This window comes from Octopus bimaculoides, chromosome 8 (assembly GCF_046866305.1).
Source record: "Octopus bimaculoides isolate indiv1 chromosome 8, ASM4686630v1, whole genome shotgun sequence".
Lineage (NCBI taxonomy): Eukaryota > Metazoa > Mollusca > Cephalopoda > Octopoda > Octopodidae > Octopus > Octopus bimaculoides.
In genome coordinates this window covers 100,158,714-100,179,876 of record NC_142935.1, presented here as the reverse complement: position 1 = coordinate 100,179,876, position 21,163 = coordinate 100,158,714, and the positions used below count along the sequence as shown (strand labels likewise).

General features: G+C 36.7%; 3 protein-coding genes across 6 annotated transcripts in view; 1 reads left to right on the top strand and 2 right to left on the bottom strand.

Moving 5' to 3' along the window:
• LOC106868185 (zinc-regulated GTPase metalloprotein activator 1) overlaps positions 1–7,384 on the bottom strand; it is a 52,195-nt gene extending 44,811 nt beyond the window's left edge. Inside the window, exon 1 of one of the 3 annotated variants that reach the window (XM_089356873.1) lies at positions 7,025–7,384. The gene's annotated coding sequence lies outside the window, so the exon portion shown is untranslated. Of the gene's footprint in view, positions 1–5,973; positions 6,185–6,685; positions 6,826–7,024 lie in introns of those variants that run through there. The other 2 variants (XM_089356872.1, XM_089356874.1) reach the window with 2 other exon arrangements.
• On the bottom strand, positions 1,924–5,980 carry LOC106868326 (palmitoyltransferase ZDHHC16). The gene has a single exon (XM_014913525.3). The coding sequence runs from the start codon at positions 5,455–5,457 to the stop codon at positions 4,309–4,311; it is 1,149 nt and encodes a 382-aa protein (XP_014769011.1). The 5' UTR covers positions 5,458–5,980; the 3' UTR covers positions 1,924–4,308.
• LOC106868332 (tRNA selenocysteine 1-associated protein 1) lies at positions 6,712–19,036 on the top strand. Of its 2 annotated transcripts, none has more exons than XM_089356875.1 (10): positions 6,712–6,838; positions 11,018–11,115; positions 12,084–12,183; positions 13,487–13,539; positions 14,377–14,480; positions 15,269–15,413; positions 16,078–16,243; positions 17,209–17,254; positions 18,135–18,193; positions 18,605–18,917. In XM_089356875.1, the coding sequence occupies exons 1-10, from the start codon at positions 6,812–6,814 to the stop codon at positions 18,770–18,772; spliced, it is 966 nt and encodes a 321-aa protein (XP_089213001.1). In that variant the 5' UTR covers positions 6,712–6,811; the 3' UTR covers positions 18,773–18,917. The 2 variants fall into 2 exon arrangements, with proteins under 2 accessions (XP_089213001.1, XP_014769024.2); XM_014913538.3 differs by lacking the exon at positions 6,712–6,838 and adding an exon at positions 7,563–7,768 and having other exon boundaries at positions 18,605–19,036.
• The last annotated feature ends 2,127 nt before the right edge of the window (positions 19,037–21,163 follow it).

Here is a 21,163-nt window from a genome sequence, read left to right as displayed (position 1 = left end):
TGTTGCCAAAACCCACCCGTTTCAAGGTAAGGTTAAATTTCATCATGGTCGGACAGAACTTCACAGAAGACTGGAGATGAAGGACACAGCTTGTAAGATGGTGACACTCGTTCACAACTGTTATGCAGCAGGCTTCTTCCAGTTTCCATCTACAATATCCACTCACATAGCTTTGATCAGACCAAGGCTAAAGTTGAAGACACTTGCTCAAGGTCCACACAGCAGGATTGAACTCAAAAGCAGGCAATTGGGAAGTCAACATCGCAACCACACAGCTTACTAAATAATTTTTTTTTTTTAAATTTCAGTCTATTCTTGTAAAATGCCCAAAATAGATAAATATTCTGGAAGCTTCCAGCGTTAAGTTCCATTCCAGTGATAGACCAGCATCTTATCAAAGAGATTTCTTTCTTGTTTGCTAAACACAGCAGAAACTAAACATCATCATCATTGTCATCATGCTGGCATGGGTTGGACGGTTTGACCAGGGACTGGCAAACCAGGAGGCTGCACCAGGCTCCAATCTGATTTAGCAAGGTTTCTACAGATGGATGCCCTTCCTAATGCCAGCCACTCCGAGATTTTAGTGGGTGCTTTTTAGGTGTCACCAGCACAGGGCCAGTCTGAGGGCACTGGCATTGGCCATGCTCAAATGGTACTTTTTGTGTGTCACCAGCACAGGAGCCAGTCAGGTGGCACTGGCCACACTCAAATGGTGCTTTTTACGCGAGTTAAAAAAAAAAAAAAAAGGAGGAATCCCACACAGTATACCCAATATAAAGTTAGTGTATGCACCAGAAGTGCCAGGAAGATGAAGAAGTAGGATGATAGAGAAGGGCTGCTTACACAGCAAATGTGAAGTGGTTACAAATAAAAGCAGGCTTGGAAACAATTCTTTCAAAGGTTTAGTGAATTCCTGAGAAATGGTGGATACATTTTTTGCCTAAATGACCAAATATTAGTCATGGATGAGTGTAGTCCAAAACTATAGTGACCAGTACCAGAATAAGCAGGGAAAATGTCAATGAAGCATTGACCTCTAACAGTTGCAAAGAGATTCTTTCTTTGAATAAAGGACAGACTGGATGATGCTCTCCAACATCAAGTGTTCTGCAGTTTCATTCTCAGTTCTAACATTCGGTTCACTCTTTCCCCTTCAGACACCTCTGTATTATCAAAAGGTTCCATTCTAATGCAAAACAGGGACCTAATCTGCTTTTTACTCCCATACCTGATATGATACTGACAACAAATGGTCTGTTGAAGAGTTAAAAGCTCATCATCATCATCGTCGTTTAACATACGCTTTCCATGCTGGCATGGGTTGGACCCATGCAATACTCAAATCAAATTGGAAAACTGTGACACATTACACAGTGGCACAAAAATTCAAAATTTGTTATCAACAAGTTTAGGGAGGAGGAAGAGCCAGTGTCCATGACCCCTGTAAACCCACACCAGTCTGGGAGGCTCTGCAAAAGTACATGAATGCTCATCCCCACTCACTTCCATCCTTTGAAAATTGGTAACTTCCTTGTATTTGGTGCAATATCAGCCCCACTCTTAGAAATATCTACTCCACATAAACACAAACTTGTTCAACAAAAACAAAACAATGTTCAATCAATCTCATTTAATAAAAATAAATGACTCAAATCCAGAAATGTATTGATCTTGCTAATTAATTAATTACTATTCCTTCATTATATATAAGTCAGCTTTTAAATGAATCCAAGACATTTGTTTTGATTTTGTAATTTTAGTTTTTGAAGAAAATTCTGAATGATAAAGAAAGAAATGGACAGAGAATGTAAGTAATGGGACTTCAATTTGTGAATACTCATTAAATATTTTGGTTAATTCAGATTTACCAAGAAAACCAAAAAATGAGATCTTTTTGAAATTGTAAAATGGCTGCAAAGATTGATGGAATGAAAATGAATTTTTATTGCACAGGTGAGAGGGTCAGGATGTTCTGAAGAATTGGACGAAGGTAATTAAAATGTTGAGTCAGAATCACAAGGTCCTGATTCCAATGTTTTATGTCCGATTCCGTTAATTACACATTGACTCATTTGAACAAGATTTGTTGGGGTCTTTTTTTTGTTTATTTATTTTTCACTGACAATTTTTAAAAAAATTGGTTATCATTGTTTTGAAAATAAAAATAGAGATTTATCTTTTAACAAATTGACAAAACAAACAAGAAAAAAACGGGGGGAAAAAAATGACAAAAAAATTTACAGTTTATAAAAGACATAACCAGACATTTATAAGATAATATTTATATATTTAAAGCAAAATAAAATTATAGCATTTTCAAAGAAATGCCAGTTTGTAAGGGAAACAAGAAAAAAAATAAAATAAAACTATGTAATTGAAAGACATGTTATAATACTTTTTGATCCAAAAGTTAATCATTCAGATGGCAAATGATGAGAAACTGGGCCAAAGAAGAAGAATATCTTGAAGGTTTCAATCTTACTACAGTCAAGTGGTTTCTTGGAATATGGTGAGAATTACTTGAGGATGATTTTAAAAATGGTCACACCATGATGGAATTTCAGCACAAACTGATGGAATATTGATGAAATAGTGAAGAACGACAGCATCAAGTAAAAGTGAATGAAAGCAATGATATTAAAATTGGGGCTAACAATAATGAAGAATGTTAAGCGTTGTCTTTCTTGAATTATTGAAACAAATAAAAGTTTCAGAAAAGATAAATCAGAGATTTCTTCAAAACTATTTTGAACATTGATAATTCTGAAGCATCATTTAACATCCATTTTCCATGGATCAGACAGAATTTAGTGAGAGAGTACTTTTTTTTTTTTTACAGTCAGATGCTTTTCCTGTCACTAACACTTGCCTGTTTCCAAGCAATGTAATATTTTCACATGGCCAGACATGTTTTCCACAAAACACCAGAAACAACACTGCTTGCATGGTGGTGATGATCGTTTACAACTACATTAACTACACCACCTGGTACATCAGATACAAAATATACGGAAATGGTTCTAATCAACCAGTGCCTGGCCAACCATTCCAAAGTCCCTGGATCACCAAATGACCTGGAGAAGATATGCAAAATCCATTCTTCACCCTATATCTAAGCCATAATCAAGATTCCGCCAACAATTCTCAATTTCTGTTTTCGACTGGCTTCATTTCTCAACCTTACATTTCTCTTTTCCGCTATTAGCTTTATATTTGCTTTCAAAATAAAATTATTTTACTGATTTTGAAGATTTCCCTTCTAATATTTCAAGAATTTCAATTTTGAAAACTAAAACCAAATGATGGAAAAAGAGAGATGAAATTAAATTTTGATTATTTTGTCATCAAAGGTTCTGCTGTTTGAAACAGAAATCTGAAAGGTGTTTTGAAAAAATTAATCAAATAAAAATTAGAGTTGGGTGCAAGATTTACCTATTTTGAAGCATTTCAAGTTATTATTGTTGTTGTTGTTGGTTCCAATTTTAGTAGCATTGCTTTCATCCACTTTTTCTCCCCCCTTATGTCATAGATTACAATCAGAAGATGAGTAATTAAGGAAGAAATATGATCCACTGTATGAATAAATGGCAAACAAAAAAAATGGAACTTGTTAAATTGGAAAGATCTAGGTGGAATGTATAAGAGAACACTGCTTAAAAGCATCATGTTGGCCAAAAAAGGCAGAGAAACAACTTAAAGTTACAGAAAAAAAAAATAGTAAAAAGGTAATCTGCAGAGACTTAAATTAGTTTTCCTTGAGCATTTGACAGTCCTTGATAGAGGCAAAGTTCTTTACTCAAAATGGAAGGAGTCAGAAGGTGAATTCTTTTGAAAAATAAGTTTTTCAGTCAAAATAAAGTCTTTTTTTTTTTTCTTATATCTATTTGCAATATTCAACTACTCCCAAGTTATATATTAACACCTATTCTTATAACCTTAACTTTCTTATTTCAACAACATATGAATCTCAGTATTTCCATACAAAATAATATTCCTTTGCTTAATTAGAGAAAATAAATAAGTTACATTATTTTCAGCCAAAAAAAACAAAAAAAAAAACAAAACAAAAAAAACGTTACCTCATGTCTAACTTGCAAAAGAGGACTAAGTGAATGATTGTCTAAATATACACCTTAGTCATAAATATATACCCTAGTTATTTCAGTTACACTATGACAGGACAACAATTTCATAATTTCAACAAATATTCATAGAACATCAGTGTCAGCTATTTTGATTGGGACTTTTTCAATGAAATACATTTGAGCTGCAAAATACAAAATTGATATAGCTGTACCAACTGTGTCACAACACATGAATATTTTCAAAATTATCCACAGTAAATGTAGTTGTTTTCCACTGTAAACCATTTCCTGGAGGCTTGTGTCGAGATGGAAAGAGAATGTGACGCCAGAATGTCCTACCTTCAGTCAGGCCAAAGAATAACTTCCAGTTCTGGACAAAACCAAAATCATAAGGATTCACATAGGTCTGTCCAAGTTTTTTAAGCCTTTTCCTTTCATTTTTGTTAATGTGAACTTCAATACTAGTCTCACCACGACTCACAAGGCGTGCATGCCACAAAGAGAGGATGCTCAGGGCTATAACACAGCCAAACCCCAGGAAAAACACAAAAATCACAGAATGATGATAAATCTGATCCGATAATGTGAGCTGGTTGAAAGATTGAGGAGGAGGAGTTCGTTTCACAGAAGTACCATTAGAGATAGCTATGTATGTGTAGCTTTTGTTTTTAGACATCCAAAACTGGTAAGCCATGTTAAGGGGATACAGTACTCCGTGGAATACGACTTCTTTGCCGACATAAAAATTATCGTAGAATAATGGATAGAAAAGAAAACATGCATAGAGACAGCCGGACATCATGTAGACCATGTATAGAAAGAAATAACGGTGATTGTAGAAGCCAACACAGTTGTTGAGCCAAGGGCAGTGATGGTCCATTCGAAGAACACACTTCTTACAAACGCTGCAATGATGGGCCCGGGGTGGTTTCGGTGAAATACAACGTTTGCAGATGGACACCACTTCGGGAACAATCTGAGGTGGGTGGCCTGGATTCGTGCGACAGCCCATCACATAATTGAATACTGTGTTAACCAACAACCAATTTCCAAAGATGAAATTCGGTAGGAACCAGTGCCAACCATAAGAAAGGTACCGAGGTATCATAATCACATAAAATATAACAAGACCAATGCTACACAACGCAAACACAATAAACATCAGAATGGGTCCCATGTACTTGGCAAAGTGGTCCACGATCCAAAAAACTGGTTCCAAACCAGTCTCTAGAATTAGACTGGGTGAGGTGAACGCGTTGTAACAGAGACTGAAATACATTAATTTGATGAGATCGCAAGTGGTGTTGAGAGAGAAACGTAAGTTGCTTGCCCACTGGCAAATATTGATTCGCCAACGTAAGATTTTCATATTTCAATGATACGTTGACACTTACTAAATAATCCAGATAAAACTTTCATGACTTTACACAAAGTTTAGTAGTCATCGACATTTCCGTACTTTTTCATTAAAATCTTACTTTGCTGTGTTGAGGTTTTTCCTTTTTTAATTTTTCATTCAATTATTATCAATCTTTTAAAGTTTGTCCGTGTTTATATTTAGTGCAGACGTTTTCCAATAGTTATTTTTCTTTTTCATAATTATCTATAAAGTTTTAAATAAATAAATTTTTTTTTTCTCTTCAATGAAACAAGCAAAACTCATTTCTTCATTTGTTTCTTGTGATTCCGATTTTCCAATTAACATCATAAAAATAAAAATCCTCATTTAGACAGCACGAATTAGAAGAGTTACAAATAATTCCACAATACATTTCCCAAACTTGTTTGAAGCTAAAAATAATAAATAAATCCTTTTTCTTCTTATTTTTTGGGAAGAATTTGAAGTTTTTTAGGAAACGAACACCTTGCATAAAAATATACTCACAAAAGACATAAGGAATTTCTAAAAAGAAATCCTTCAAAGCGTGTCAGTGTCTTATGACACCCTCTAAAGATCTATATTTATATTCTTGAGTTTCCCTTTTCGGTCGGAAAGAAGAATAACATTCGGATAGAATTGCTTCTCCTCAGTAAAGTCCCAGCCTGGAAGCTGCCATTCAGGAGACACCCTCTCCCTCTACCGGCAGCCAACGAACAGGGGGAAATAACTCTCACAGCTCCCCAGCAACAACGGAGTCGTTATTTAAACAACTGCTACCGGTGTAATAGGAAATTGGTGACAAAGGCATGACATGGTATCTAATGGCCAGCTTCGCTCGTCTAAACACTATATCTCCCCACATGAATGTGCAACCAGCTTTTAATTAGTGTTACTTGTCTCTAATATTGACCCATGAGAAAAACATGAATACCATGTAGTTTCAGTGAGGATTTACGTTAGGGTAATAAATAAGATTTTATGCCTGTCAATGAAATTAAACTTAGTGCATGCTGGAAAAGATAAACAGATTACTAATGCAATTTAATAACTTTGTTGCGTAAATATAAAGCGAATTATGAATTGGTAACTTAAAACTATATATTTTGAAGTACTGACGTTGATTTTATAAATATTAAATGAAATATCCCGATTAGATCGTACAGATTTTTGTAACTGAATAAATAGACGGATATGAAATAGAACAATAAATTCTTACCTTTATTCTTGTAGCTATTTGTGAAGCAAGTTGTTATAGCGGCTAATTTTTCTATTTGAAAATGGTATTAAAAACAGTGCAGACAAATAGAAAGACAAATACCGAAGAGAGAGAGAAAGAGAGACCATGCGTGAATGGGGAGAAACGTTAAGGGTAGGTAACTGTTAATAACTGCTCCGTTAATTGCCCGTCCATGACCATCCATACGGACTTAAATAGTAATGGGACAGCTCTTGTAAGTTAAGGATTGTGTGGGATTTATACATTCCTATTAATTCATCATATTATTAAAATAATAAAATAAAAGAGAGAGAGAGAGAGAAAGTAAAAAGCATTTACCTTCCATAAAGAGGATTGGAAGACTTTCCAAATAGTTGTGTCACATTATTGGAATTTCTCGTTCCCCAACTTAAACTAAATTACCGTATAACTAAATCTTGTATAAGTCGCACTATTTTATATTTGGTTTTTAACTGAAAAAATTGGGATAGGGCAAAACTAAACTATGAAACGAAACAATTTTGTATCAAGATTTAACACTAAATTTAGGGCGCAACTTAAATACGAGTAAATACGGTAAACTTAACGAATACGACATAAAATAATAACGACTGAATTTATTCTTCCTGTTGTTCCAGACGAGGTGAAGGGGGATAAATTGTTTCTGGCTGCTTTTTCATTTGCGACACCGGTTCAAACGAAATGCCGACAGTTTTATGTCGTAAAAGTCTTTGAGGGAAATTATTTAAAGATTTTTGATATATTTAAGAATTAAGATGTCTAAAAATGTTTTCTTTAGACCATTGATAACCGAATATTGACTGAATTATTTAAATATAATTATTGTTGTATGAATTGCTTTTTGACATCAATTCTTGTGAATTTCGATTCTTTCCACGTGTTTCGTCAAAACGGAAAATTCCTTTTGTTGTAATTCTCTTTTATTCCGAGAGTTTCTTCTTCATCTGAACACTTTCACACTATAAATTAAAACGAATTGTTTTGTTTATTGTCCTGAATAACTTTAAAAGCTTCTTTTAAACGATGTCTGCAACTGGGACCTCAACACTTTGGATGGGAGATGTAAGTAATTATTTATTCCCTTCATCATCTAATTCTACATTTATTGATCAAAATACAACGAAATCAACATCGTAATTCATAAAGAATACAAACAAAACAATATTTTCGGAATCCTTTTATCCATTTTCTCTATTTTTTTCGTTTCTGTTGTCTGGGAATCCTGTTTTGTTCCATTGTTTGTTTTTAAATAAAATTGTTTAAAATTCCTGTTATTTTAGTTGTTATGTAGAAAATTAAAGATCTGACAGGGAAATAATATTAATAATTATGAAATGTTTGCAGAAAGCAAATAAAATACATTCTATTTGGTCCAACTATTTTATTTTTTGGTAAACATGTCATTGTTTATCGTTTAAAACGTTTGGATTGCTTTTCTTTTTATTGAATTAAGAAATATAAAGGGCGAAAAAAGCTGGTTTGTTTCAATTAAAAGTTGATATAAAGTTCCTTTTTGTATTTCAACTTCTGTAAAAAAAATGATTTTGTTTCTGTATTTTACGATTTATTTCAAAGCATTTTTTTATCGAAGTTTAACCTCAAATCACTCATTAATCTCGAGCAAACAAAATCTAAGACATTCAATCACAAGCATCTCATCTTATTGAAGTGTAGGACTACAGCCCTCCCTCTCTCTCGGCATACTTACAAGACTACACTTTGTTTCCTCATAACTTTGGGAAAAAGTTTCAGAAATAATGGGAATCTTCACCACGTTAAAGGTATTTGTGGAAAATGTTATCAAAAGTAATGAAAGTAATGAGGAAACAAAGCCTGGTGACGGGAGACACATTTGCGTAGGTATGCTTATATATATATATATATACACACATACATATGCCGTTATGTCTCTATGTTTGGCAACGAAAAATGGTTTTATGCCTTTTGGGTCTTTTATTTCCTTTAATCAATTACACTGCTTTTTCATGTTTCTCTTTATTACGTATCTCCATATCGTCTGTGTACTTTTATTGTTTAACCCTCGGTCCAACAACTTTATCCTGTAGACATACAACCAATGATTTTCTCATCCTTGATTGCATCGTCTTCTCTCTCTCTCTCCACAATAAACTCCATTTACTCATGTATAATGCGATCAATAATGTATTTTATTCTGTAGTGACCGCCATCTTGGGAAGTGCCATTGCGCATGTGCAAGGGACTTGCCGTCAGCGGAAGTACCCGAGCACGCATGCGCAATGCAACAGGTGGAGTGAAAGCAATAGTGTTCGCTCTCTTATCCATCCAGCAGCCGTGGCGACAGGACGTTCTTCCAGGCTGTCCCAACTCAACCCCGACATGTGCTCGAAGCTTCCTTTGGAATTCTAGCGGCATGCCTATTCACCCAGGAACGAAACGGCTCTACACCAACCTAGAATAAACTATTGATCTGTTGTTACCGTTATCCCTCGTGTTGTTGTATTTCTGGATATTAATGATTAATATAAGAACTGGGGAGAGACGGCCGAGCCATCATATCTCATCCAATTCTTATAATCCTTTTTCTCTTACGCTCGGGTTTGACCCTGTTGTTTTGTTTTAGATTTTTTCGCATTTAGATACAGTAAATGAGTTCCGGTTTTGGGTTCATATGGCTGTGGGACTGAAAATCAAAATAATAAGATAGACTTAAGTATCCTGAGGAAGTGTCAAGTGTGATGGTTAAATATTTTCAAATAATTTTTATAACTTCTTTAAGATTAGCAGTATTTCGTCTGCCGATACGTTCTGAGTTCAAATTCTGCCGAGGTCGACTTTGCCTTTCATCTTTTCGGAGTCGATTGATTAAGTACCAGTGGAGTACTGGGGGTCGATGTGATCGATTGTCCCCCTCCCCCACAAAATCCAGGCCTTGAAAGGATCATTATTATTATTATTATAAATGTAGGTGTTAAAATCAAAGACGGAGATGATAGGATCATCATCATCAACGTCCGCTTTCCATGCTAGCATGGGTTGGACATGTATGTATATATAACTTTGTGTGAAACAAAGTAAAAAAGTATTGAATGCCTCGGATTTGTTAAAGTTGGCAAATCTCACATAGTAGCCTTTGTCACTTGGATTTCTGCTGATCCGATAGTCTTTGGATGTCACTTTGATAACAGCAACAAAAGCTCCTTAAAACTGCAATACTCCTGTCATTGTTGTTTAGCATTAAAATTAATACTTTGAACTCTCCAGGTATAATTTGATCTCATAACAGCATTTTAATGATTTCTTTTCCCATATCTTAAAATGTTGCATTCATTTGTCTGTGTGTGTGTGCTTTCATTTATGTTCAATAATGATTCACTTCATATTTATAGCTCTCACCTACTGGCTTATATTGTTTTTCTTTGGCTGTCCATCATAGGTTGACGTTGACTGTTGTAATTCAGTAACCAACCCTAGCAGGCTCTTCCACATGTTGGCTCCAGGGCCTACTCTTGATCTGCAGTAACAATGACATCCGTTGCAGTGAAGCTACTGGATGCAATGGAGGGGTGGTGCCTCTCTCTCTGCTGTTTCTCCTCAATGGTTGGAATGACGAACTTCAGCAATCAAGAACAGCTTTGTAAAAAGTGCCAGTTTCTAAGTGCTGGCAACCAGAAGGGCATCCAGCTGTAGAAAATCCGCTTCAATAAATTCTGTCCAACCCATGCAAGCTTCATGATGATGTTGTTGATGGTATATATCCGATAAGCAAGGATTAATAAAGTCAAGCTGATTCCTCACTCGGCACTCTTACAGTTATTATCTAACAGAGTTTATATAAGTAGAGGGTTCACCTGGAAGAAAACCATCCATAAAATCTGAAATTCCAGTCAGCATAATTCTTAATGTTGGAGAATGGAATTTATGAGTTCAAATTCTGTTACGGTCAGCTTTGCTTTTCATCATTCTGTGGTCCCTGAAATCAAGGACTGAGGCCTTTGTGTAAATCCTTAATTGCTAAGTAAAGAAATTATTATTGTCATTAAAGTGGCAAGTTGGTAGAACTGTCAGCATGCCTGATAAAATGCTAAGTGGCATCACTTCAGGCTCTTTGTGTTCTGAGTTCAAATCCCACTGAGGTAGACTTTGCCTTTCTTCCTTTCAGTGTCAGTAAAATAAGTACCAGTTGTGTACTGGGGTTGATATAATTAACATTGCCCCTCACCATTGAATTTCAGTGGAAATGATTATTATTGATATTATTATTTCTTAAAAAAAAAAAAAATTTAAAAAAATAAAAACATTTATTTTGAACACTCTCCTATCTTTCCCCAGCTGGAACCATATATGGATGAAGGCTTCATCACTCAGGCTTTTAGTTATTTTGGGGAAACAGTTGTCAGTGTGAAGATCATACGGAATAAACAGACTGGGTAAGTTGAAATCTATCAAAGTCATCATTATTAACCGTTTAGCATTCAGATTTCTCAATCAAATGAAATGTCTATTTATTTCCATTGTTTTAAAATTAATTATGCATTATGTTGGAGCTTCAAGCTTTCAACAATGTGCTTGTTTATTTTTATAATGACATTGCAGGGAAGGTATAAGAGGCTGGATCTGGTCAGTTGAACATAAAAACAGGTAGAACATTTGTACTGGATGCGGTTGGTTTAAACACTAGAGTTAAACTAAATCATCCTTGAAGAACACTTTTGGTGAGGTTTTCCCAAGTTGACCAATTCTAGAATAACTTGTGTAGCACCGCCATCATTTGGATGCATTCTTTATTCCTTGATTTTGGAGAAAACTTATTCATTACTAAAGATTGTTAAGTTAGGTTCACTTTTTAACACACCTGACACTGTGGTTGTTATACAAACACCTCTCATTAACTTGTTTATATTATCAAAGCCTTCCATTGTAATTTTATCTAAGAACCTCTGTGTGTGTATTTTTCAATGCTGATTGAAGTTCACCTTTGCAACCTTATGGTTTCAAGATCAGTCTCACTGCCTGACACCTTGGGTAAGGGTCTTCTGTTATAATCCTGGGTCAACCAATACCTTGTTGACTATCAATACTTCTATCATACTCTAACCTCTGAACTTTCTTCATGGTATTCTTATTCTAGCAATTACACTTTCTGTACAACCCCCCTGCACTGCTAATTAGGTCACCTACATCGAAATTACTTACAAACTCCAGAGAGCATGCAGGATCATCATCATCGTTTAACGTCTGTTTCCCATGCTGGCATGGGTTGGACGGTTTGAAGACACTTACCCAAGTTGCCATACAGTGGAACTGAACCCGGAACCATGTGGTCGGGAAGAAAATTTCTTACCCCCCAGCCATGCCTTTCTCTTCATAATCTATTTTCTGTTTGTTTCTTTTGCAGAGTGCCTGCTGGTTACTGTTTTGTTGAACTTTCTTCTCCAGAGATGGCACACCGAGCCATGTTAAGACTGAACGGCAAGATTGTGCCTAACAGTATCCCTGTAATTACATTATCTCTCTTTTAATGTCTCATTTCAATGTCCATTGGTTTGGATATTTTATTGGCAAATCCATGTTTCATACAAAGTCTGAGAGAAGTGATAGTACATTTTGTCGACTTAATGAGACAGTCCCACGAAAGGGAAGAATACTACTGTTATTTAGCCCTAGGAAATACCGTTTCCTGTTGGACTTGACACATTTCCTGTGTCAAGTCCAACAGGAAACAGTGTTTCCTAGGGCTAAATAACAGTAGCATTCTTTCCTTTTATGGAACTGTCACATTAACCAGCAGAATTGAGATAAAAATTGCAGATGTGTGGGCAGCTGTGAGGGGAAATCGTTGAATCACCATCTGTGAGTTATCAGAGGATGTGCAGATTAGTTATGGTTCATTTCAGTGTATCATCACTGAAGATTTTGATATGAGACGCGTGTCTGCCAAGTTTGTGCCAAACCTGATTTCAGCTGACCAGAAGGACAATCGGATTTCAGTTGCACGAGATCTCCTCTCTCATGGTCAGTGTGATGATCACTTGTTACAACCAAGCACTGCTGTAAACAGCTAGAACATTAAAACTTAATGGTGCACATGCGAAGTCAATTTGTGCCAAGCAGCTTCACTCTGCATGCTTTAGTTTCATTGCTATGGCAACAGTCCGGATACTTATTATAAACTAAGTTGATTCCTTCATTGTGATTAGCACTTTTATGGTTGTATGATGAGGAAACATTATACCTGACTATGAACCCCCAAGGGTTCATAGTCTTGTGAATTGCATGACAGCCTCACTTATGCTTATGGCATAGAAAATACACCGAGTCCATGGTTGTGGGGAGCAGCATCCATTTGTGGCGACCATGGCAAAGCAGAACACTGGAGCATGATGTGGTCCTTAAATCCATTGGATCTTGTCAATCCATCCAACTTGATGCCATCCGGGAAGTTGGATATGAAATGATGAAGACGAGTGAGGATCAGTTTCTGCATCGTTTCTCTCTGCCAAATGCTTCGTCAATTGTCACGAATTGGAAATAACCTCTACTTTGATGGGACTGTGTTATCAGGAAATGGATGAAGTCCTCATTTCTATCATTACTGTAATCACTCTGTCCATCATTATGTTTTGAAGATATTAACTGTGCTCCAACCACTTTGCAACTGTCTCCACATATTTCGTTCCTCTCATTATTCACCATTTTTCCTCTCCATTATTCCTCTCATTATTCACCATTTTGTATCAATGTTGTTTTCAGTGAAGATTTGAATTGTTTTGATTCTCTTTTTTTTTACCATTTTCCCAGCCAAAACGCTTTAAATTAAACAGAGCTAGTTATGGAAAAGAACATTTATCAACGTAAGTATTTTTCTGTTTATTTGGTATACATAGGTGGCGTTCATTCTCAGAGCCACTGCAAGAGCTTCTGGGGGGGGGGGGGCATTGCAAGCTCTTTTCTTTCTTGAATTCATCACAATGTTGGAAACACTTCCGTATCGTCAGCCGATATCTCAGGGTCACAAGCGTTTTGCCCCTTAGCCTCTACACTCTGTACACAGAGTGGGGCAGTGAAGAGTGAATTAGTCTTCACTTGTGGAAGGGTTCCACTTGCAAGTCTCTTGTCAACCATTGCCACCTTGGGCCATTGCCTCTCTTCTTGGTGTCTGTTTTCATTTGTTTGAATTTCAGACTAATCTTCTTCAGGAAAATGTGCACTGGTCAAACTGGGAAGCCATGGCAACCAACTTGAGTTGGGGATGAGTCCACATGCCATCCCTTAACAAGGGACCCATCAAACAAATCCTGATATCTGGGGGTTTTTTTCTTCAGTTGATGAGAAATGTTGAGTCTGTCCTCTTCAGGTACCATAAATCTAATCATGGTAATTGTTTTTGCATTCTTAGAGAGCAGTAACAGCTTTTAAAGTCCCTCTTGATCTTTGAGATATGGGCCCCAACTGATTTCTGGTTTTATTTTATCTAGTTGTGCGGTTAAAGTGCTTGACTATTGACCACTAGGTCATAAGTTCAATTCTTCCTTTAGTCAAAGTACCAGTTATATCCTAAGAATTTTTTCAGTTCTCTTTCTTCCCTTCAAATGTGTGTCTTTATGACAATGCAAAAAATTACTTTAGGCCTTAAACATATAAATCTAAACGAGGTCCTTGTTTCATGGTGAATGTGTTTCATTTCACAGTCCGGAATACTCCTTGTTTGTTGGAGACCTCTCTGATGATGTTGATGACTATGAATTGTACAGTGCTTTCTCAAAATGCTTCCGTTCCTGCAGTGCTGCTAAAGGTAAGAATCGAAAAAACATCCTTCCTGACTTACAACTTTTCATAATTAATTGCTGCTGATTTTGAGTAGCAGAACTTAATTGGTTTGACAGGTTTTGAGGAAGTATCGGGGCCACTGTTTGAATAAGTTGGCAGCTAATGAGAAATAGACAGTTATTAGGAAATTTGAATAACAAAACAGTTCAGGGCCCTTGTTTAAGAAGCTCAGCAATCAGTTGTGATAAATCTTGGATGGCAAAGTTACAGGTCCTCAGACTGACTAATTCAACTGCTTGTGCAAAATTCTAGCTTCCAGGCTAAGATTGGCAACTGCTAAGAAAATTGAATAGCAAAAAGACAATCAACGAAGGTAAATATTGATTGGGGTAAGGATGTGGCATGAGGTCAGCATGGTTGTGTGTCTCAATGAATTCTGCTTGACCCATGCAAGCATTGGAAAACTGGACATTAAAATGTTGCTGTTGAATAGTGGGTCACACAATCAAATATTCTCTTATTCTTGTACAGGATTGATCAGATCACACATTGATGGACACCATGAATGGTCAAGCTATCGTCTCTTTATTTGCTGAGGGATTTAATCCATTATATGGCTTATCACCACCATATATCTTTAATACTGTTCACTTTGTTTTAAGATAACGTCCAGTCTGCCTATCTGGCCCAGTGGCCCCATAGCAAGGCCATTAATGCTGTACTTCTTCTTTTGATTAAACCATAAAACACACACACTGACCTGACGAGTATAACTCTGTTTCCTGTCATTTCTGTTTCTCTTCTTTGTATTAGTGGTGCTTGACAATTATGGTCGCAGTAAAGGCTACGGCTTTGTCCGGTTTACGGATGAAAGTGAGCAGCAGAAGGCAATGTTTGAGATGCAGCATGTGTCCATTGGCCGGAGACCAATCCGGGTTAGTTTAGCTACACCTAAAAGGTATGTGTAAACATTTTGGATATCATTTACCAATTTGGGAGATTGTAACCAAACAAAGGAATTCATTGCTTCATTTTGGTTTTCCTTAATTTATTCTTCCATTCTTTAATTTTTTTATTTTATTGATTTCAATCATTGGATTGTGACCATGATGGAGCACCACCTGTGAACATATTCACCTCAGAAGGGGGTTTGTCATCTTCATTATTCAACCTCTGTTTTTCCATGTGGGCATGGGTTGGTTGGGTTGACAGAAGCTGCTAAGCCAGAAGGCTATGCCAGGTTCCAGTCATCTGTTTTGGCAAGGTTTCTACTGCTGGATGCCCTTCCTAATGCCAACCACTCCACAGAGTATAATAGGTGCTATTTATGTGGCACCAGCACAAAAAGAAAACTAAAAGATATTTTTATTCATTTCTCTGCTTTTGCTGTCCAGTCCTCCTCTTTATGTGAGTTCGTGTGTTGAAGCATATTCTGTTGTGTCTGGGGAGTGTCAGTCTCTTTTAGTACTTTATAATTTAACACACTCACCGGTAAAATTTCCACTTATGTCTTTTTTATTTTTCTAAAATTTTCTTTGCATCTTGCAACCTTTTCAATAATTTTCCTTTGTATGTTCTTCACTAATTGAAAAAAAAAATTGTTTATAATTTATGTTTGTCAGGCCCCCTCCTCCTGATGTTCCTGGAACCCAGAGTGCCCAGCAATACAGTCAGTATTATCAACAATACCAACAATATCAATATTACCAGAGCTGGTCAGCTTATTCCCAGTATTACAGCCAGTTTGGTTACCCTTATGCTGGTGGTTACACCACAGATCATGTACAGGTAGGTTGCAGACATCCCACTCTCTCTCTCTCTCTCTCTCTCTCTCTCTCTCTCTCTCTCTCTCTCTCTCTGGCAACTATTCGTTTTTTATTCTTGCTGCCATTCGTTGTGATTCATTCAATGCCTAATCAAGGTGGGGTAATGTCTGGGGTGTTTGGGGGTGTTTGTCAGTAGAAAATTTTGGATTTGTTGATTGAATCCAGATTTATGAGAATCTGTCATTCATAGTGTGCTTCCATTTAATACAGCAACTCATTTATTATTCTTATTGTTAGGGTGGGGAGTTGGCAGAACAATTAGCACACTGAATAAAATGCTTTGGGGCATTTTCTAGTTCTACATTCTGAGTTCAAATTCTGCCGAGGTTGGCTTTTCCCATCATCCTTTTAGGGTCGATAAAATAAGTACCAGTTGACCACTAGGGTTGATGTAATCAACCAGCCCCTTCCCTACAAAATTTCAGGCCTTGCTGTCTATGTTAGAAAGGAGTGTTATTAAGGTAGCAAGCCGGCATAATCGTTTGTGTGTCAGACGAAATGCTTAACATCATTTCTTGTGACCCCATTATGTTCACAGTTGAAATTCCACTGGGGTCAACTCTGTGATGAAATGCCAATCCAATACTGGGGCTGCTGTAATCGACTATCTCCTTCTCTTATAATTGCTGGCTTTATGGGAAAATTTGAAACACACCATTCATGCGTGGGTTGTTGCCAGTGCCACCTGACTGACTCCCTGTGCTGGTGGCACATAAAAAGCACCATCCTTAAAATTGTTGTCCCTATGTCTTAATTAGAAACCACTATTATTATTATTATTATTATTATTAAAGCAGTGAGCTGGCAGATTCGTTAGGATTCCAGGCAAAATGCTTATCAATATTCCTTTGTCTTTTATGCTCTGAATTGAAATTCTTCTGGGGTCAGTTTATCATGTTTTAACATTAATGGTTTTCTCTTCGCCAGGATTATTATGATCAAGGCACAGATGAAGAAATGGAGATGCTGGAAGGTTAGTAATTAATCCTTAACTCTTCTCTGACCCTAATTAACTTCTGGTTTTCAGTTAATTTGCAAAATAAGAATTTAGGAATTTAATGAAAATAGCCAACAGGTTCATTTATTTATCTAAGAAATTGGTGGGTGTGGGTGTGGCTGTGTGTTTAAGGAGCTTGCTTTCCAAGCACAGCCTTTCAAGTTCAGTTCCTCTGCATGGTACCATGGGCAAGTGTCTTCTACCAACCTCAGGCTGACTAAAGCTTTTGGAGTGGATTTTGTACACAGAAACTGTGTGGAAGCCTTCTCTGTGTGTGTGTATGAGTCTCCTCGTCTCAGCATGGTTGTTGTAAATGAATGTCATCATTCATTTTCAATATTCTACTTGGAAACATGTCTGGAAATGAGGAAATATTACTCAGCATGGAAACAGGGGGAAGGTTGTTGACAGGAAAAGTATCCAATTAGAGAAAATCTGTCTCATTAAACTCCATCCAACCCATGCCAGCATGGAAAAGTGGTTGCTAAAACGATGATGATGATGGGCATAAAAGATTTGTAAGGTACAATTATGATGGAAGGTTTTCATTTAAATAAGAATGCTGAAGAAAATGCCTTACAACATTCTGAGGCAGATATTTCTACAGCTGGATGCCTTCCCTGTCATCAACACCTCTTTCTGAGTCTTTTGCTTGACCTGGGGGGGGGGGGGGGGGGTTCTAGATGGATGCTCTTTGTTTCACCAACATTGAACTGAGTATATTTTATAATATGACCAACACTAATGAATGAATTCTACCAAAGTCAACTGTGATGTTTTTTGTTTGTTTTTAATTTGAATCCTTCCAGTACATTCCATCCCAATCACCTTTTGCTGTTTTCCCTCTTTTATTTAGACCCCATCCTTGAAATCGATGTCGACAAAGTCAATGCGGAATTCATTGAACAGAGTGAAGTGAGTAAAGACAGTCTTTAATCTATTTTCTATGTGCATGTGCGCACATTGTCTCTTTCTCTCTTGTAACAGTTCAAATTAAATTAATGCAACTAATTAACTTTGGGATTATGTAAACAGATCATACTTTCTCAGCCTCCTCGTTATTCGAGGGTTTTAAAAGGTGATGAGCATTCCCACATTTCATCAGATTTAAGAAAACTTTATGGTCCCTGCTTCCTTTCAGTAGAAGGATGACTTTAAAAAGCTCTGCAAATCTGGTTGCCCAGCCCTAAGAAACGAAGTTTCTTAGGGAGACTTTGTAAAATGTATAGGTAGTTCTACAAGTTCAAGAAAATTTTAAAAACTTTGCAACTGAAATAGTGTAAGAAGTTTTGTGGTTGAAATTTTGTTGTATTTAATTTGTTGCAGGAAATATTTGAGGCCCTTGATGATTCCCGTTGGCAACCAATAGACAACGTGATGACAACACTGAGCCAGGTTGCTACAGCTGTCCTTTCTCCATCACCTCCTTCACCTACAAGTGATGCTGTTGCTGCTGCTACGGTTGCTGCTGTTGCTGCTCCAATCATTGCCTGAAGAATCAATGGGTTTCCTGTCTTCTGAACTGACCAATGTCTGAGGAATTCAAATAGATTTCCTCTCTTCAAAACTGAGCACTGCCTGACAGTTGCCTGAGGGATGACCAGTCTCTCACCATTTCTTGAGGAACCAAGTAAATTCCCTCTCTCCCCACCTGTTCTTTTTAAGTATCTTGTTCAGTACTTGGACCATTGCTTTACCAAAGAAAGAGAGTTTGTTGTCCCTTCTCAATTGACCAGTTGTCTCTAAGTGGAAAGACAATGACAGAGATGTCTTTCTTGAGTTGAGAACTAAATGAAATGACGGCTCTGCTTGTCGTTCATTTCTATATAACTACTCAGTTTTCTTTGGACCAGTAAGATCTGTTCAAAAGGAGAAAAAATCCTACACAAAACACCAACCTCAACTCATCCAATACATATATATATATATATATATATATATATATATATATATATATATTGATGATGATTATATATATATGTATATATATATATATATATTGATGATGATTATATATATATGTATATATATATGTATATATATGTATATATATGTATATATATATATATATATGTATATATATATATATATATATATATATACACACACACACACATGCGCACATGTCCATATATATATATATATATTCATACACATATCACCAATTTGTAACAGCAAAGAATACCACATTACACTCATATCAAGCTTTTGTTCCCAGACCTGTAATCCTGCTAAAACTCCTTCCAAGTGGCCCCCTATGTTATTTTCATTTATTTATTTATGCTGTCCCTTTTTCCATTATCAAACTTGGGATCAATTAATCCCTTATGTTCTGACACAGCCACACAAAACAATGACTAAAGAATTTCCAGACTTTAAACATCACCTGTATAACTTTTACCTGGTCCGGATGGATTTGAAAGGGTTTTGAGTATTTCCTTTTAAGGAGTTCACTGTCAAAGAGATATAATGATGATAGTGAGACAACGAGATAGACATGTACAGGGCATCTCAGCCCTGAAGATTTTTGCTGATCTTTATTAGTTCTCTTCCCATATCTTTTCTTTCCTTTGTTTCAGTCATTTGACTGTGGCCATGCTGTAGCACTGCCTTTAGTCAAAGAAATCAACCCCAGGACTTATTCTTTGCAAGCCTAGTACTTATTCTATCGGTCTCTCTTGCTGAATTGCTAAGTGATGGGGACGTAAACACACCAGCATCAGTTGTCAAGTGATGTTTGGGAGACAGACACACAAACATATACATATACATATATATATATATATATGTGTGTGTGTGTGTGTGACTGGCATCTTTCAGTTTCCGTCTACCAAATCCACTCACAAGGCTTTGGTCGGCCTGAGGCTATAGTGGAAGGCACTGGCCCAAAGTGCCATGCAGTGGGACTGAACCCGGAAACCATGTGGCTGGTAAGCAAGCTACTTACTACACAGCCACTCCTGCGCCTATAAATATCACAAATATTCTTACCAAAATTTTCTTGTGCCATTTTATGGGTCGGTGTACATTCTATGAATTCACCAGCTGCAAAATGGGGGAGGACATTTCATCTCCTACTTCCTTGGCTCATCTCTTTCTTAATATTACTTCTGCTAAAAAGAAGAAAGAAACAGATGTTTCTTTTTGTGTGTGTGTGAGACAATATAGCTGTTTGTGCACATAGACAAACACACGTGTGTGTGGACTGTTTGTGTATGTATGGCATGCCCACTGCCTTATGAGTAGCTGTTATGTGTCCTGTCTTCCATGTGTGTTTCCCAGTATACAAAGGCAACACAGCAAATAGACAATGGCTGCAGAGTTAAGGGACCACTGGCCACTTGGGTATGTGGTATGGGGTTGTATTGCAGAGCATGGTGGACGTCATTCTATTAACTCAGTCCTTTCCATTCCATACTTCTTTGTATAGCAAGGACTTGAAAGGTGACAATCTTGCTGAAAATAATCTCATAAAATATTTGCATTGTATATAAGAAATATTGTATTTTTTCTAAGTAAATGATTTTTATTCTTGGTTTTGGATTTTCTTCATTTCTTTTTTCTCTTTTTCTCTTGTACGTTCAGCTTAATGTCCATAATACATTGCTTCACTTTAAGCCAGAGTTTCTAATGGAATCACAGGAATGCTAAAATGAATGTGTATTGGGCATTTTAAAACTGGTGGAGCCCTTCAACCTCAGTACTTGAGTGGTACTTTATTGACTTCTTATCAGCTGCACAGTCACTTCGCAAGTACTGGTGGCATGAAAAAAGCACCCAGGACATACTATGAAGTGGTTGGCATTAGGAAAGGCATCCAGTAATAGAAGCCATGCCAAATAGACACTGGCATTGAATTCCATCAAACTGTCCAAGTGCCATCTA